Genomic DNA, 19,731 nt, shown 5'->3' on the forward strand with positions numbered 1-19,731 from the left:
ATGCACTATATTTCAACGGTCATTCAAAAGGATAACTATAAACACGAGAATCGTCGAACATCGAATCGAGAATTTAATCTTACTCGCAGTGTGTATTCATACTGAAAAGCAAGATCAAGCGAGCGTTCACCCTGCGACTCCAGGGGTGGCTTCCGTATTCCCCGAGTTCACCTTAGGACGCGTGACGAAAAATAATGCTTCAAAATAATGTGGACCTTTTTTTTGTTGGAGGGAGGTGGGAACACACCCTACGCACCCCCTCTGGGTATGCCACCGAGTTCCTCCACCGTTTTGATTCAGTCTTGGTCTCAAGGTCCTATTGGTGAACTCGCGACTCATCCCCAGTGACCGGATGTGACAAAACCTCTGCTGGATTCTCCAATAACTCTTTACTTAAGTCCACTCTCGAGTGGCGATCTTACACACCGAGGTTGAAAGGCACCCATCTTCCAGAAACCATTGACAATTTGTTAGGATTTGCATCCGAGGATCGTCCAGACCTGGGGCCATCTTTGATCAATTCCCTTCCATTTTGAAATGTCATGTCACTGTGGCACTGTGGTATAATGAAGGCCATTCTCCCCTCATCCAAAAAAGCACACACCAATGGATTTGCTTTTCAATGCATTCTTCCTTGTATATTTGACTGTGCGTTGCACGATGAAAAATCGACCATTAAATGGCTTTCAACAATGCATATAAACAATGCTATAGGCATACGACGTTTGCAATTTACAAACCCTTTTGGTGTGTGTGTATATACTTTAAAAACTTCAAAATTGTTGATATATAAGTTTTATAACTCTATCGTTAGTCATGGCATTTAAATGATACAAGCAATAACAAAAAAACAGCAATCAGAGATTGCAGACCCTCGCCAGGACTTGGTTTGTGTGGTGTTTGTGTAGTGCATTTTGTGTCGTGTACTTTGTGTGGTTTTGTGTCGCATTTGTGTACTGGTTGGTGTGTTCCGTAATTAAGAATGGTCATAATTAGAACTGCCACTTTATAGCTACTGGTAGTGATGACCGGGTACCAAGACGTCCCACTTTGATGCAACCCCGCTTTGATCGGACACCTGACCCTGACCCATGACGTTTATTATCATTATCCAATTGAATTCAGAATGCGATTAAAATACATTCAATTCAAATCATATGAAAGACCAAATCGGTACAGTCCTGCATTGGAGTCGTCGGGAGGAACCCAAACAAGCAAAAAGCAAAGATGGAGTCATCAGGAGAAACCTGGATAAGAATCAGGTTTCAGCTGCTACTCCTCTACCCTCAAACCCATCCAGGCACAGCCTTATTCCAAAAAAAGAAAAAGAAAAAAGAACCCAGATCAAAAAAAAAAATTCTGGCTGCCAGACCATGAGTCTGATCAGGTTGAAATTTAAAACATATATTCCCTATCACTACTAGATCAAAATTGTGAAGTTTCACGTCAATCGATGAAGTGGTTCAAGATATTTTTGAAAGATTTTCGTTCAATCCAATATGGCTGCCAGACCATGTGACGAATCAATTATTCGTCAATACCCTGGAATCCCCAAGGCTTGGGGAACACATGGGTGAAGTTTCCATCGTAAAGCCGTTCCGGAGTGGATTTTTTTTAAGGTTTTTGGGTAAATTCAATATCGCTGCCACACCATGTGACCTATAGATAGGTGGTCATACCTGTAAAGTTTCACCTCGATCTGTTCAGCCATTTTGGAGAAGAAGATTTTTGAAGGTTAAAATTAAAACGAACAAGAAATGGCTGCCCAAGCACATGACTAATGACGTCATCATTTTTTTTTCTTCTGTTAACCAATTTATATTTAGGTGATCCTCAAAATTTTTCATCCTGATCGGATGTAGTGATCGGATTCTACATATGCAATTATTACATTGCGACGAAAGCACTTATGACGTCATAACAAGTCACACTTATTGCCCATGAGGAGTACTTGCTATGTGCCAAGTTAAAAAAAAAATTCCTTGCTGCGGTTTCAGACATACAGAGGTCCAAAGTTTTTGCTTTTTTTCCAACATGGCTGCCACACTACGTGACCTATGACGTCATAATTATCATTGAAACATTATGCATGAGCAGTTGATCCTTTGGTGAAAATTTCCTCTCAATCTGACAAGCAGTTGTAGAGAGAGAAAAACACAAAGTTCTGTGCGGACAAACAAACAAACAAACAGACAGACACACAAACAGACCCAAATGCAATTCCCTCTCTGGTAAGGGTAACAATGGAAATTTTCACAAAGTAATTTAATCACAAAAGGGTGAAATATAATACTGAACATTGTACTTACTTTATTGCTGTAAATAATTGCAAATGCTATTATCTGTAACTTGTAAATGTGAGCAATATTTCTCTTTGTTGGTCTCCTCAAGAGAACTCATTCAGATAGGCACTCAAATCTAACTCGGCAATCCCAATTCTATGAATGTATTGTTTTACTGTCAGAAAAACACAAAATTAAATGTTGCAAATGTTATTTTTGTTTATTTCTCAAACTTCTTTGTCACAGCTCATAATTTGTTCATCAGACTTACACAAACAATAGCTGGGAGTAAATGAACTGACCATGATCAAGACAGTGTGACCACTCCTTGGCTTTTTTCACAAGATCATTGCTATTCGTTGTTCACCTTGGCGTCTTGGTTTTCTGAAGGTTTTATTGGCGCAGAGGTTGTTTCCGTACCCTTGTGAATTCTTTGCTTTTTTCATTGGCTCACCTTGGCATCTATCTATAATTCCAGCAGTGTGTGTGTGTGTGTGTGTGTGTGTGTGTGTGTGTGTGTGTGTGTGTGTGTGTGTGTGTGTGTGTGTGTGTGTCGGTGACCGCTGTTTCTCGACAACCACTGGTCCGATCTAATTGAAACTTGCCAGCTATATTGCTGGGGACCTGAGGATGTGCCTTTTCAAGGTTTGATATTAATCGGACAAATGCCTCCCAAGTTATGGCCATTTATTTACCAACCAATGACAGGATCCGTTGCTGCGTAGGCGTGGCCAATGTGCCATTTAGTTACCAATCACAGGACACGTTGCTGCGTAGGCGTGGCCAATGTGCCATTTAGTTACCAATCACAGGACACGTTGCTGCGTAGGCGTGGCCAATGTGCCATTTAGTTACCAATCACAGGACACGTTGCTGCGTAGGCCGGTGCGCGGACGATGACGTCACGTACCGTGCCGGTTACGATGGGGATCGGTGCCTTAGTTACCGTGGCGTAGGAGTGGCAATGGTCAATGGCAGCGAATGTCATGGCAAGCAAAGGCAGGGAGGTAAACTTGATTTAAATTTGGATTTTAATTAACTTTGTGCAAGTATCACAGCAGTTGTTACTTCAATGCAAGCGATAATTCGTGGAATGCATGTGAACATTCCGTACGGGCACGCACCACTTCCGGATAGTGATGACTCAGTGTATTCTAATAATTTCTCGATTTCTTATGCGCATTTATAGATAAACACAATGCCCCAATCCAGTCGTCGTTTACGAGAGCGAAGGAACGGCCTGTGTGGTTGTTTCTGGTTCGCGGTTTGAAAGTTTTTTAATTTATTTATTTATTTTGGTTTGCACGTACGACCATGCACGTACGGGCACGCGAGAGTGAAGGAACGGCCTGTGTGGTTGTTTCTGGTTCGCGGTTTGAAAGTTAAAAAAAAATTATTTATTTATTTTGGTTTGCATGTACGGCCATGCACGTATGGGCACGCAAGAGCGAAGGAACGGCGTGTGTGGTTGTTTCTGGCTCGCGGTTTGAAAGTTTTTTTTGGGGTTTGCACGTATGGGCATGCGAGAGCGAAGGAACGGCCTGTGTATTTGTTTCGAGCTCACGCTTTGAAAGTTTTTTTTTTTTGCACTTCCGGCCACGCACGTACGGGCACGCACGTACCGGCACGTACTAGTTTATGAAAATGAGGAGTGGTCACACTGGATCAAGAGAGATAAAACAAAATAATTTAACAAGGAAAATGACTTGGTGGGTTGTACGTTTACTTACAAAACTGCACAACAATGCAAACACAAACGCCAGAAATTTATCATCAATAAATTTATTTTGTCTTGATCACAACTAGCTTAAAATTAGCTCCTTCTTGATCTGAGCATGTTGAGGATCGAGGAGTTTGGAATTTTTTTTGCATACTAACTCAACGCCTACTAAGTCATGGGAGAGCTTTGAGTAGAACACAGAATGGATCAGGAAACCACAGAACAAAAGGAACAGTAAAAAGATGGGGAAACACCAACAGCCAGGTTGAGGGACAAAACAGAGGCAGACTTGGACAAATGCAGGACAAGGGGTGTGGGAGGATTCAGGGGTTAGACAAGAACAAGATGGACACAGAAAAAAACTTCCAGGAAGGAAGAACTGGAAATTTGGGAGGTGGGGGTGGGGGGTGGCGGTAGGAAGATGGGTTGGTTTAATGGGGGTAGAAAATATCATGTGTTTGGATGGGGGATGATCTGAGATGGTGGTGAATGTCTTGAAGACCTGGAGGGAAGAATGAGATTGAATAGAATGTGGAAGTTGGTCCAACAGGTGGGGGAAGAATAGAAACAAATGTATAGAGGTGAGCAGTGATTCTAGATTTGGGGATTTTTACCAGAAGAGGTTGATGGTGGACTACATGTGGCCGGCAAATTCCTGCGGGGGGGGGGGGGAGGGGGGCAACGACAAAGCACGGAAAGAGCACGGGGTGCAAGACTTGAAAGGAAATGGTGGAAGACAGAGAGACCAAGACATGTCTACGATTTATTTGTTTATCAGCAGGTGTACCCAGTGTTACCCAGTGCTGTTCTAATCCTGTTGACATTTTGAAGATATCAATTTTTTTTTTGTGGGGCCTAAAACACTTCCCTACACCCACGAAGGAATGGGGTTGGGGGTCATTTAATAATACCTTTCACATAACTACAAAGGCTTATGCATGACAGAGCGATTGAAAAAAGAAAAACAAAAAATACCCCACAAAAATCCAACGTTTGTTAAAATCAATTTTGTTTGTGCTAAAAACACTCCCCAGCATTCATTGATGAAACTGAATGTTTGACGAAGATCCATTTGGCAATCGCTGAGAAAAGTGGTGACACACACACACACACACACACACACACACACACACACACACACACACACACACACACACACACACACACACACACACACACACACACACACACACACACACACCTCTAACAGTACAGATCGGAAAAATTAGACTCCTAAAAAGCTACCTCATTATGTTTTTATTTTGTATGGTCTTTGTCTGCTGGTTGCATCACTTTCTGGAAGTGCAGCGGATGTGGTAGCCCTGTTATCAGTAAACTGTTACTAATTTTGTTGACCTCAGAAGGATGACAGGCTGAGTCAACCCACCTGGTGTTGTTTCAATGAATTGACAGAGGTTTGAATTGAAGACCCTAAGGCCTTAAGCCAGCTGGCATAACCATGAAGCCAACACTCGGCTTACCGATTCATTAGGTGCACACATGGAGGAAGAGAGGTGATATGGTGGTGGGGCTTTGGCGGAAGGGGGAGAGGGGAAGTAAAGTTGAGAACTTTGAAATGAAGTTGGAGAATTGATGAAGATGGGAGAGAAAAATGAAGGGAGGGAGGAGTGGACAGAGAAAGGTTGGGACATTGTGGAGAAATATAACGACTGTACTCGTAAGATAAGAGATACAGGGTGAGGAATTTCTTTTTTTTGAGGCATTCTGCAAATGGAGGGATGGATGAAGGGTCGGTGGGAATGTATGCAATTTTACTGAACAAAAATACGGCCATTAATACATTTGGATTATCATTTTGATAGACTTCTGTCACAAAGGTTTATCAAGTCCATTCTTTGTCTGCCATTATGATCACAAAATTCATAAACATTTAAATGCTCTGAGCAATTGAAATCTCCATAAAGAAGGGCATGCAGCTGGTGAAGTGTTCATCCAGATAGTGTGTCAATTCCATATTTTTGAAGTATATGTGAACGAAAGCAGTCACTACATTAGAGTATTGTATGTAATTATCTGATATTTTAACAGCAAGTATATATTCACTTGAGCAGTGATGCAAACTGGGAATTTTGCCTATCGGGCTTTGCACAAGGACAGCCTGCCTCGGGGCCATCCATCCAGTCGCTATCAATACCAGAGCACCTTCATTTTCTCTCCTAAGAATGCATCTCCTTGTCACTGCGACGTGCTTTGTCTTGTCTGCGGCTGGTCCTTTCGACCTCATTTGAGGCTCCTCTGTCTTCCTCTGTGGCCCCATCTTTCTCTCTCAACACTCTCTATTTGTTCTCCATATTCTGAGGTGAGGACTTCAAACCACCCCTGTTGATCTTTTGCATTTTTCTCCAAATTATATTGCCTTTGTCTTAGTCTCTGTGTCTTTTCTGAAGAAGACATTTCAGCCTGAAAAAGGCTATCTAAGACTGTTGATGTGGCCTTTCGATGAAACAAGGCAATTTCATAATCTCCTTCTACATAAAGGTTCACAGTTAATGCATAACTGTCATATATATATTGTTGCGGAAATGGCCCTTCGTGTGTTATTAAATATAGGATTAGCCCAGATCCCCCATTACATGCATGTTTAGCCAGGTTGTTCGGTAATTGGATGTTACATGTGTGTCGGGAGGTGTAGCAGGCTGTTCATTGTTCGTGCGGTGGTGGTGGACCGAAAGGTTCTTCTTCTTCCTTCCCCGCTCTGGACGAGGCCCCGCCCAGTCGGCTGAGAGGGTGTGGCCCAGAGAAGTGAGCGCCGAAAAGTCGAAGGTGGGACTGAGAGGTGGTGCGATCGGAAGTAAGAGTGACTGCCTGCTTTGTTGAGTCTGCCTTCTGCTGGGAGAGAGGTGAGCGAGCGCCGGTAAGGAGACGTGAAACTGCAGTCGGCTTTGAGGCGGGCGAGCTTCGGGAAGGCGGTGGTGAACCTGAGCGAGCCGAGTCTACCATTTTGGCAGTGGGAGAGGCTGCCTGCACGTCGAGTCAGCGATCGACTCTTATGAGGAGGTCCTCGACACGTTTGTCGATCCGCCTGCGGAGCCCAACACCTCGATTTGGCCTTGTCTGGTGATCAGGCCAGGCCTGGACTTGTATGCTGGAACTTATGAAAAGCCAGCTGGAGAATACCACCGTGGATCTTTCGCTCTGGTGCAGTCGACCTCGCGGGGTCAGAACGTGCTGAGACTGCGTGCACAAGCAGTGCTGGGAGAAGAAAAAGGACGACTCCATTTTGCCACGCAGCGTGTTTGAGCTTGGGCTCTCGAATTCGTAGATATCAGCTTGTCACGAGCAACATTCGTGCCTCTGACACTTTTTCTCTCGTCCATGAAGCATCACCAAGTACTCTATGTCTTGTCTGCATGCTGTCCATGTCTTGTCTGCATGTTATCTAAGGTTTATCTCGTTAGGGTCCCCTTTGAAACCCATAATCCGTAGCTCCCTAGTTAAGAACGGGTTATAGATAAATTATAACATTGTCGTGAATGCTTTGCTTGTGTTGTGTTCCGTGATGCGTCCCCAATAAATCTGGCTGATTCGTATGAAGTTGCCGCTTTGAATTAATTCATGCCGCGCCAAGGAACGATCCGCTCCATTCGAATATAAAACCCAAACAGGCTTCGGACTGGTAGACTCCGCTCGGTCTGTGACAAATCCAGTCTGTAGCTGGGGGCTATTCCACCAGCTGGCAAGACACAGGTGTATTTTGGTATCGTGATCTGAGGCGCGTAACCCGAGAATTGTGCCTAACCAGCCGGCGTTATAAGCCCGGAGATGGTGGTGGTTAAGTGATGCCGAATATTGAACATTTGGCTGTTGAGAGAAGGGTGCGAAAACCCAAACTGGTTACGGACCGTGATTGACATCACCCTCCGCCGCTGAATCCTTAACAATATATATGTATATATTGTTGGCATTACGCCTCTCAGAGGTGACCGTCTTTCGACGACAGACGTAATGACGTCAGCGAATGACCGAAGATGTCATGACGTCATTGCGCCTCAGCGGTCACGTCACACGTCGCCATGCAAACGAATGTAAAAATTAGAAAATCGCTAAAAATTCCCAAACCTGTCCATCCGGCCCGTTCTCATATAGCCTATGTTGTACATTAGACCACAGAGCAACCGCATGCCGAAAGTGGCGACAATCCCTCTGGCAGTTTCGGAGGAGAAACGTCAAATTACGCGCAGATGTTAACAGAATCATTCACTCTTGGAAAAAGTCAAAGGTGGTCAGGACGTGAAACAATATCTTGTACTTTATTTTGTTTTGTAATAAATTTGTTTTGTTGAAATGAAGTACAGTGTATTACTTGTGAGATTCAGCTTCAGCACTGTGCATTGCAGTATCAAACTGAACTTTTAATAAATCTATTGAGGTTGTAGTTCAGACCTCTGCTGATTTGGGGGTGGGGGAGAAGGGGGAGGGTGGGGGGAAGACAAAAGGAGGTCCCCTGGGAGCCCCCCTGATCTCAAATCGAAAAAATCTAAATGCGAGTGATTTTGTGGACCATTGAGTCGAAGAGCTGGAGCAGGTTTCAGAGCAATTGGTTGGGAAATCAGGGAAGAGCACAGATCCCAAGTTTGGGGTGGGGGGTGGGGCAATACCCCTAGGGAGACCACATCATCTGAAATCAAAATATCGAAGCCAGGGCAATTATGCAGGCCCTGACTTCACGTCTTGTATTCATGTGTCAAGTTTCAGGACTACTCTGTGCAATTTGTTGATATCAGGTTCTTTTCTTGCACAAGGAAGCTATAATTGAGCGAAAGTTGGTGACTGCACTTCAGGCAACCTGATTTCTGCTGCACTCCTTTCAGTTTTTTCGTGCAATTTTCCAGCTGCACAGCCGCCTGATAAAGCTTACGTTTCAGCTTACTCGGAAACTCCATCGTGGCAGAGGAGTGTTCTTGGTTGGTACTGCGATGAGAGGCTGGTATTTTATGTGGCAGGACGACTTGCTACTTGTGCTGGAATGTCAGATGTTTTCATGCATATGTGTATTTCTAAATATATATATATATATATATATATACACATGAGCTGAATGCACTCGGTGTTGCCTGGATTCTTTTTGAATGAATTTAATCTTCTGTACATAGGTCTGACGTGGGCCACGACAGTCGTAGCCGAAGGGAGTTGGTGAGGGGGAAATAAAAAACACCTCGGAAACAAAACATATCGGGACGGTTATAGGCTCGGTGGCGAGGACCCTCAGCTGGGGGGTGGGGGGATTTTAGACGGAAGTTTATAGGCCTACTTAATGGGATTTTACAGCCGTGGCCCTCGTAATCAATTTCAACAGTGTACGCGGCTGCAAAATCCCATTAAATATAAACGACTGTCTGAAATCCCCCCCCCCCCGCCCACCGGCCGAGGGGCCTCGCTACCTCACCTATAACCTTCCTGGGGCCCGTCCCGACATTTTTTGTCACAGGTTCAGGAGATGATGAAATGATGGCGTGCAGACAAACAAACAAACAAAAACTTCAAATTATATAAATATAGATATGTATATGTTGGATTCGATAGATATCCCTTATTGTCAGGTTTTCCGTGTGTGTGTGTGTGTGTGTGTGTGTGTGTGTGTGTGTGTGTGTGTGTGTGTGTGTGTGTGTCTGTGTGTGTGTGTGTGTGTGTGTGTGTGTGTGTGTGTGTGTGTGTGTGTGTGTGTGTGTGTGTGTGTGTGTGTCTGCGTCTGCAACGCGAGGCTCCACAGCACAAACCAGCAAACCGATTTCGATGAAACTTGGCGAACAGGTGCCGTATGAGATGGGAGTGTGCGCGTTTGAGTTTCGTTGCTAAGCAACCACCCGTTGCTTTGCAGCGGCCGAAAAACCGCACGTTCACTGTTTTCAATACGAGTCCTACAGTTTTGAATGTGGAGAAACGAGACTTCGGAATTAAACACTTCGAGACATTTAGAAAATTTTACTCGAGCCGATTTTTCATTTGGGTTTTATTTTTCAAGTGGTCGTCCTTTAAAAATAGGGTGTCTATTTACCGTCATTTAAGGTGTGTATACAGTGTTTGTAAGGAACTACACCGTCGTTCCACCTTCGATCTCTCCTCGATCCAAACGTTATTGACCAAAGTGAAAAGGATCCAAAATAAATGGAATCACCGGCATTTCTGTCTTTGTGGATTTCTAAGAATATGGTATAAATCAAGTTATGTGGAATTTGAAAAACATTAAAAAAAATATCTACACCCCCCGTTATGTTATGGTCAGCTACACCGCCAGGTTCATCAAAAACAACCGACCAGGAAGTCTTCACGCGCGACCCACGGTCTGGTTCGTATTTCCATTAACATCTGTTGTTCTGTTTATGGTTATTTTTTCTTTTTCTCTTTCTCTTTCTCTTTCTCTTCACGTTACGTTTTGTTACATGTTCTTCTGACGTCCACTCTGTTTGCCGTCATCTGAGGTAATGTCAACAAAAATAATGACATTTTATTTTTTTTACTTAATTCGTCCTTAATTTACTCGAGCCGATTTTTGATTTAGGTTTTATTTTTCAAATGGTCGACTTTCAAAAATAGGGTGTCTATTTACCGTCATTTTTTATGAGGAGTGCCAGTTGGCAAAATACGCAATAGGAAAAATCTTGCCAGGCAGAGGAACAATTGTATGTGAACCAATACGTCTTGGCAATGAATCTTCGTCGGTGGATCAGTCAGAATGAAAAGCATCGTATCCAGTGCTTCAATCCAAGCGGATCCCTCGTCGCCTACCGGCTTGTTTATGTTTATATATATATATATATATATATATATATATATATATATATATATATATATATATATATATATATATATATATATATATATATATGTCACCGTGAGGAGGAGTGATTTCAGAGCCACATCGGCCAGTTTGGAGTTAATGCCATACAGCACTATTTTAACCCTTCCCCTATTATCCGAGCCTATTATCATTAAAAAAAATGTCGCTTACATCACTCCTCCTCGCGGGGCCTCATATATATATATATATATATATATATATATATATATATATATATATATATATATATATATATATATATATATATATATATATATATTAGGCGTCGTGGTGTGCGCCTGTAATCCGGCTACTCGGAGGCTTGGGTTGGAGGATCGCTTGAGGACGGGAGCTCTGCGCTGGGCCGCGCTATGAGAGGGTGTAGGGCAGCCCGGAATCATGGCGAAACCCAATCCTTATCCCTGTGTCGTAAGAGGCGACCAGGGTTGCGTCAGGAAGGGCATCCGGCGTAAAACCTATTCCAAATCAATTTGCGGATCATAACGGATGATCCGCTGTGGCGACCCCTAATGGGAGCAACCGAAAGACAAACAACATATATATATATATATATATATATATATATATATATATATATATATATATATATATATATATATATATATATATATATATATATATATATATATTGTTGCGGTCTTCGCGCCCGCCGGCGTGCGACGGCCACGTAACTCGAATCGCGGCACGTCGCCCACCGGACGGACAATCCAGTCGTGACCCTCTCGGACTAACGCCGGGAACCAGTCACGGGTGGACCTTTCGGTCTCACCGCGATCGAGCCAATCAGCCCCCGCGTGGGATAGGGTTGCTCGCCAAATTCGAACTACCTAAGTACCCACGCGGAGGGTAGACCGGGCGATCGCACCTCGCCGCAGGTCGACTTCGGACACGGGCCACTTAAGCGACCCGTTCCGTACTATCAGAATAACCGAGCGGTGTTATCGTCGACCTCGACGGTTCGATTAATTATCGGGCGTATTCAGCCCACTACCAACCCTTTACGTGAAGCAAGATGGGGATTCAATGGAGGAAAAGACGAAGCGAAGCGGGAGAACAGTTCAACAATAAAGCACATTTATTCGCGACGAACGGAAAGCACACAAATACAATTCCACCAAATGCACACAAAAAAAAGAAAACACAGTGCAGAGCTAATACCGACTACCGAGCACACGGCAACACTTATACAATTCTACTTCACAGACGGCGCCGACAACACATACCCAAAACCAAGGAAAAGAAATCCCCCAAGAATGAGGTAGGCCTGAGGCCGAGACCGGGTCGGGCCTACCCGTCTGGTGATGAGACGCGGAGCGGCGATGGCCCCGCAACCCGCGGGCCTCGTGGACAGTGCCTGGCTGGGGGTGGGAACGGGGCCCCCTTGGTCGCACTATCTCAGCGCGGGGGGAAACAGGAGGGGGTTGCTGATGCTCGGGGTATAGAGGATCTTTATTATCCCTGGTGTGCGTCTCCACCTCGGCCAGGTCGCGCTGCCGGCCTTCCTCGGGCGTGCAGCTCCCGGCACCGACGCGAGCACCCCCTCGTCCGACTCTCTTCAGCTTCTCCAGCCACTGCAGGCTTCGGGCTCCAGTCTTCCACACTCGTCCCCTCCGTTCCGACTCCTTCTCGTTCTCGACTCCTTCTCGTTCTCCTTTGCGACTCTCCTTGTTCGTTCTCGTTTGCGATTCTCCTCTGACTGACGAACACCGTCCTTTTATCCTGGTGTAACTTCGCCTTTGACCCCCTCCCTTTGACCTTTCACCTCGCTCCCCATTGGCCCGAGAAAAAGTGGGCGTGAAGGCTTTTTGATCCACAAATTTGCATATATCGATCGTTCTGGAGGCGGGGCCAAATCGCCCCTCGCTCACCGATTGGACGGCAAAAAGTGGGCGTGTGTCTTTTTTGATCCGTTTTTGAAGCACAAAATCCGTGATTTTGTACACGCTGTTCGACGCGCGTTCTGCATGAGTCCAACACCGGTACCCACAGCGGGGCAAGAACGGTGGCGATGCTACGGTTGGGAGGTGTGACGTGAAGGTCGTGGCGGTTGTGGTGAAGCGGTGGTTGTGGTCGGTGGTTGATGTTGTGGTTGTGATCATGGCGGTTGGTCCAAAATAAAGATAGTAAAAGAAAAACGGCTATCCTGAAGAGTCGCAGCTCGCATAAATGACATGTATTCCCACTAGACAACGGGTTCGGGCCTAACTACACATGTACTTACCGAGATACCTCACCTAAGGGACCTGAATGGTGGTTTGCGAATCTGGTAACCACAACAATATATATATATATATATATATATATATATATATATATATATATATATATATATATATATATATATATATATATATATATATATATATATATATATATATATATATATATATATATATATATATATACACAGTTCAGCCCCAAATTATTCATACCCCATGAAAAATATGAGAGTTTTGCATTTATCTCAAGCCTACAAGCTGGAGTGGTGGAACGTTCACTTCACCCAAGGACATTTAGTTGTCATGTACAAATCTACATATATTTTGGCTCAACATTATTAGCATAACAATAGAAATGTTAAGATTTCTGTTTTTATGCTTGTCCAAAATTATTCATACCCTAGACAAAGTCTCAGAATTGAGGCCAATGTTTGTGATAATGCACATGCTTTTGATATTCCTAAGATTCTTTATAATGTTATGCAATTATTCCAAGATGTGTGCATACAATGTGAATGCATTACAAATGTGGTCTATTGAATGTGCAGTGAGGAATGTTAAAGAACAACACTCTGCTTTTAGACTATAAATTGAGGGGAGCTGATGCAATCATTCTCAGGTCACTGTTAACATGGCGAAGAAGAAAGAAGTCAGTGAGGACCTTCGGTTGTGCATTGTGAATGCTCACAAGGAGGCGAAAGACTACAAAGTTATTTCAAAACAGTTCTGACTGCTAGTTGCCACCATACAAAGCATAATTAGGAAGTTCATCGAGTTCCACACTGTAAAAAACATTGAAGGACGTGGTCGGAAGCCAAAGGTGTCACCTCGTCTGGCAATAAAAGTATGGCGAGAGGCCAACAACAATCCACGGATCACTATTGAGGCTCTCCTGAACAACCTTGGTGAGTATGGGACCAAGATATCGAGGCAGACGTTGCACAAGGGGGGTGGTCTCCATGGACGCCGACCAAGAAAGACTCTACTCCTCCATCCCAAGCACAGAAAGGCTCGTCTAGCCTTTGCAAAGCTCACCTGGACAAAGATCCAAGCTTTTGGTCCTCAGTTCTGTGATTGGATGAGACGAAAATGGAGCTTTTCGGGCACAGAGATGTTGCTTTCGTTTGGTGAAAGAAAGGTGAAGCATACAACCCCAAGAACACAGTCCCGAGCGTCAAGCATGGAGGCGGGAGCATAATTGTTTGGGTTTGTTTCTCAGCCAGTGGGCCCAGCAATCTCGTCAAAGTGGATGGCATCATGAAAAAGGAGCAGTACATCAAGATCATTGAGGAAAACATCAAACAGTCCGCAGAGAAACTTCACCTCGGGGAGCATTGGACGTATCAGCAGCACAACGATCCAAAACACACCACCAAGTCAGTCCAGAAATGGTTCCGGGATAATGATGTAGATGTTCTAGACTGGCCAAGCCAAAGTCCAGATCTTAACCCAATCGAGAATCTGTGGAGGGAGCTCAAGACCGGAGTGATGGCAAGGAAGCCTTCCAACCTCAAAGACCTGGAGACCTTTGCGAATCGGAGTGGGCCAAAATCCCTGTAGAGACATGCAAAAACCTTGTGAGCAAGTATAAAAACCGTTTGGAGGCTGCAATCACAAACTGAGGCTTTTCCATTGATTACTGAATTTGACTTTCAACTGATCTAAAGCCGCTGTCACACCTTGACTATTTAGCCAGCGTATGCTGTGAGGAAATCGAAGTGTCAACATCATCGTCATACCGAAGAAAAAAACAAAAAAAAACAAAAAAAAAACATGGAGTCTGGAACACTGACAGGTTCCTGCTGTGTGAACCCCATTTTTATATACCAATTCCCCTAAACGCTGCCAATACGCCATTATACGGTAGCTGTAAGTTAGAAACACGTTCAGTAAGTTCTTTGGTCATCCGGAAGACGTCAAATACATCTACATACTTCAATATGCGTTGGAGATACCTCACTCATAGGTTCAAAGCACGTTATTCATAGGTTCAAAGCACATTACTCATAGGTTAGAAATAAGTTTCGGGTACGCTAAACATTACCTCGACATGTTTCAACTTGTGAGTAACTTACAAGTAACGTGTGTCGACGTGTGTCAACGATTGCATAACTTGCCTACAACTTATGGCCAGCATATGCGGAACGTGTGCGTCATACGCTGGCATACGTCAACAAATTTTGAGCATGCTTAAAATTTGTCGACGTGCTCAGCGTACTGCGACGTGTGCCAGCGTGCTTCAGCATGCTCTTAACGTATACAAAACTTACCCATAACGTATTCGACGTGTGCCAGCGTATTCGGTAAATTTTTTCATACGTCGGCATATGCTAGCTAAAACGTCAAGGTGTGACAAGGCCTTGACACTTCGATGTCTTGTGCGGTTATGATTTGAATCGTCAAGCGGCAGCCTTTTAATAGGCTATGCCACGTGATCCTCGGCGATACGCTGCCGCGCTATGCATACGTTAGACTATCTTTGGGCATAGGCTGTGAACGCCGACAACACGCTCAGCATTCGTTGGTATAAGTTATCTAAAAGTTTATCGAAACGTTCTGTGTACGTTACTAATACGTTATGCATACGTCCAACTCGTGATGAATACGCCAAAAACTTAAAAAAAAAACATCAATAGTTCAGCGTACGCCAGCGTTTTACATACATTTTGATACGTTGCCATACGCTGGCTAAAACATCAAGGTGTGACATCGGCTTTAGCAAGAGTATGAATAATTCTGGACGTGACTTTTTTTTTGTAAATCTAACAATAAAATACCCTCGAAACAATGTATTTCTTGAAATGTCTCTTGCAGTGATTCTTTCAGCTGTTTGTCACATTCTTATGTAACTTAAGCCAGAAGAAACTCATTCCTCAAATAACACGATTCAAAATACTCCAAATTTCGTAATATAAGGATATGAATAATTTTGGGCTTAACTGTATATATTTATGTATAGATATAGATATGTATGCTTGTGTATATATATCTAATTATATAGAGAGAGGAATAAGCACCGAGAGTGTGCACCAGTCAACCAACCGAGTGCCTTTTCGAAAATGGTGTGGAAATCACCCAAAACGATGCCAATGAGGGTATTTAAGGGGAAAATTTTGAAATCGTCGCTGAGATAGAAGCAATGCAATGTCCAACAGGTAGCCTCCATGAGTAGAGGGGGTTCAGCGAAGAATACCTCACCGTGTATGATATAAGAAGCGAAGCTGAATCTCCTAAGACCAGGGCTGAAGTTGGTCCATTATGGTCAGGGAATAGGTGAGTCCATGGGTGTCGATCGCTACTTAAAAGTGGGGGGGGGGGGGGGAACATTGCAAGTGCAAATCTCGAAGCGAATCGTGATGATCGGGCAAGTCTCGCCCCTGCAAGTTGTTGAATTCAGACGCTCTTTGCTGTGGTGCATTCCGAGCATTTAATCTGACCGCCTTTGCCACGTTTCTTTGAAATAATTTAACTAATAAAAGGGGGCACTTTTAATTTCCTGCTTCTTATTGGTGCCAAAGTTTATTATTATGCTGAAAAACCAAATTTAAACATGTATTTAATACTTTATTGTTACTTCTACTTTTCATCTTTAACTATTCAAGATCTACAAACATGCAAACACTCCACCCCAACCCCCCTCCAAAAATACACAGTGGTAGGTCCATAGATAAGTTTGGCAGGGGGTCCTCCTTCTGATTCCGAATTTATTTATCTTTCTTTCCCTCTTTCGCATACTCTGTAGCTGCTGATAACACATCAAATTTGTTTGGGGAAGTTGTCACAAGAGTATCAAGTAAAACTGAAAACGGCGGCTCGGGCAGCATTTGTTTGAGTGCCACGATAGCATTGTTTATATGGAGACCACCATATTGTTAAGCGGACCTTAGCACTCCGTTGCATTGGAGTGCTTGTTTGAGCTCTTTGAATCAATCGAGCCACTTGACAAGCAATAACAAGTTGCTTGCTCATGGAACACACCCCGAGTTTTAGTATAGCGCAAGCATGATGGGCCGAACGGCTTCCTCCTGGGTCGGATATCCTTGTAAAATGGATAAAAATTTAAAGTTTAATCACCCCCTGCATTAATCCCTTCCGGCATTTATCATTTATCAAATTGGTCTGAATGGATAAACACCAGAGGCCTTTTCACGGGGGATTCAGATTAGCTCATGGTCCAGACTGGTGATGCCTGTGGTGAGGATACATAATTACAAATTAGTTAATGCATTTGGGGAACATCCTGCATCTGGGCCTGTGTGGATTGTACAGAGCAATGCATTTTATATTTTATTTGAGCAAAAAAGTGTGGGGAGGCAACAATCAATGTTATCCCCATAGTCAAAAAAGTGGTGGGGTGTGATGTCATTGACACCCATGGGTGAGTCTCTGAACTTTCCCAGCTTCGCATACAGAAGACCACCGATTCCTCCTTCACTGATTATGCCAGTTTACAAATGATATGCACCACTTAAAACAGAGTGTGGTAGCTCAAGAAAATGTGTCCATGCCTTCTCTCCTCATTGTCCTTATCTCATTCTCCTTCAGTTCTCCAACTGCTGATTTCCTATTGTTGGTGTTGTTGTTGTGACATAACAGGAAATATTACAGCCAATATAACCTTCACCAAAGTACAAATTTAAAGTTATACTGCTCCGTAACTATATATATATATATATATATATATATATATATATATATATATATATATATATATATATATATATATATATATATATATATATATATATATATATATATATATATATATACATATTAGCCCTTGTGTACAACAGTCGAAGTTCAGTTGCAAATTTATTCAATTAGATGTCTAAACAAAATTAATCGTCATAACATGAAACCATAAGCACTTTCTTGGGATTTCCATCATCTCTTAAGGATATAGTAACACTTATTAGAATAGGGGGGAAAAAATCAAATCTGTCTTCACATATATTCAATTATCAAAAGTAACTCCCTTTTTGCCTTGAGAACTGCCTCAACTATATGTGGCATTGATTCAATTAGTTTGTGGATTATGTTTGAGTGAATTTTTTCCAAACAGCTTTGTTATGCACTGCAGATGATAATAAGACTGCTCGCATGAATTTTTATCTCTCTCGAATGTATCGACGCATTTATTCTGTTGAGAGCCAAAGAATATGAATAACTATCTTTCATAAAAATAATATTTTCTGTTTGAAATCATAGTTTGAGAAAGCTTGACATTTATATAAGTGGACTCATACTTTTGTACCCATCCTGTACATATCGTAGAGGTTTGTGGTGGTTTTGATTATATAATCCATGATTTTCACAAAAAAGAGGTTTTTCCAACCAAACTTGGGAGTGGGTTTTCATCCACCAAATTTGAAACACGAGGTTGAGGAGATTTATATTTAAGAAGAACCAACAGAAGAACCACTTTTTGTGCGGGAAAAAGTCATTCAAAAATACCTGTCTGTATTTGTGTTTTATAGATGTACACGTCTTTTTGTGTTTGTTTATTACCTCCACTGCCGAAGGTGAAGGAGGTTTTGTTTTCACCCCTTTTTGTCTGTCTGTCTGTCTTTGTCTGTTTGTTTGTTTGCACAGGATATCCCAAAAAGTTTTGCACAGATCTGGATGAAATTTTGTGGACAGGTTCGGTGTGCGACAAGGACGAAGTGATTAAATTTTGGTGAAGATCGGTTTCCGGATCCGACTTCTAGAATTTTTAAAGTGATTCTTCACCATTGATGGATCGGGCTAAACCGATATACAGTATAACACGATATCTCAAAAAGTTGTGGATGGATTCGGATGAAACTTGGTGGACAGGTTGGGTGTCTGGTGTAAGGACGAATTGGTTCGATTTTGGTGTAGATCCGAATCCGGATCAAGATACGAGATTTATTTAATTTTTAATGTGATTCTTCACCATTGAGAGATGGAGCCAAAACCGATATAGTGCTGTAGAGCATGATATTTCAAGAATGTGTTGGGCCCGATATGTTCTTCTGGATCAGGCATTGCGTGTCGAGGTATGTGCTCTCCTGAGTGCCCTTCTATTTTCATTTATTCTAATTGTTGCCATACTATTCTTCCATTCCCCAGCTGCATTTTCTGTGCCTTAGAATAAAATCGATTATGATCCTCGAGGACGAGGTGATAGGTTCAATCAAATGTGGAATTGTTTGTCTTGTTCTTTATTCGCAGATGCTCTGATTATGGGCAGATATTGCTTTAAAAGTTTTACTTTGTGTTCTTTCAGGTTGGCCTTCATGAGTTTGGTGTATTATGTTTCCAATGTGAAAAGTTTCTGCTTATAAAGAATGGATTCTAAAATTCTTGTTTCCCGATCCACACTCGTCATGTTTCAATTCCACAGCTGTTGTTATCTTGGTGAAGTCGCCAAACCAGGCATTTTCGTGCTTTTGTCAATGGCATCTTCTTTCCCTAGATCAACCTTGTGAAGACCTGCTGTCTGGATTGCTGCCGGACTCTGCTTTCTCTGCCTCATCCATTCTATCTCCAGGACATGCGCCTCAATTTGCACAACTAAACCAGAGGGATGGTGAGGAATATAGATATAGAATTACGAGCGATTGTACCCATGCATGTTAATTTCTACACAAGATAGTATTTGATTATGTGATGAGATATGCCAATTACGGTGACCTCAGAAATGTTAAAAGTAATGGCTTTAATCAG

At 42.9% G+C, this 19,731-nt stretch overlaps 1 protein-coding gene across 2 annotated transcripts in view; it reads left to right on the forward strand.

The window, feature by feature from the left end:
• The window catches only part of LOC147031777 (ras-related protein M-Ras-like), a 787,730-nt gene that overhangs the window by 48,328 nt on the left and 719,671 nt on the right, over window positions 1-19,731 (forward strand). The window contains exons 1-2 of one of the 2 annotated variants that reach the window (XM_085867515.1): window positions 10,200-10,309; window positions 19,481-19,594. In XM_085867515.1, coding sequence (XP_085723641.1) covers window positions 10,234-10,309; window positions 19,481-19,594 — 190 coding nt within the window. In that variant the 5' untranslated portion in view covers window positions 10,200-10,233. Of the gene's footprint in view, window positions 1-10,199; window positions 10,310-19,480; window positions 19,595-19,731 lie in introns of those variants that run through there. The other variant, XM_085867509.1, reaches the window with a different exon arrangement.

The sequence above is a fragment of the Eptatretus burgeri genome, chromosome 2 (assembly GCF_056783735.1).
Source record: "Eptatretus burgeri isolate ZD-2024b chromosome 2, Ebu_testis_v1, whole genome shotgun sequence".
NCBI classification, from domain to species: Eukaryota; Metazoa; Chordata; class Myxini; order Myxiniformes; family Myxinidae; genus Eptatretus; species Eptatretus burgeri.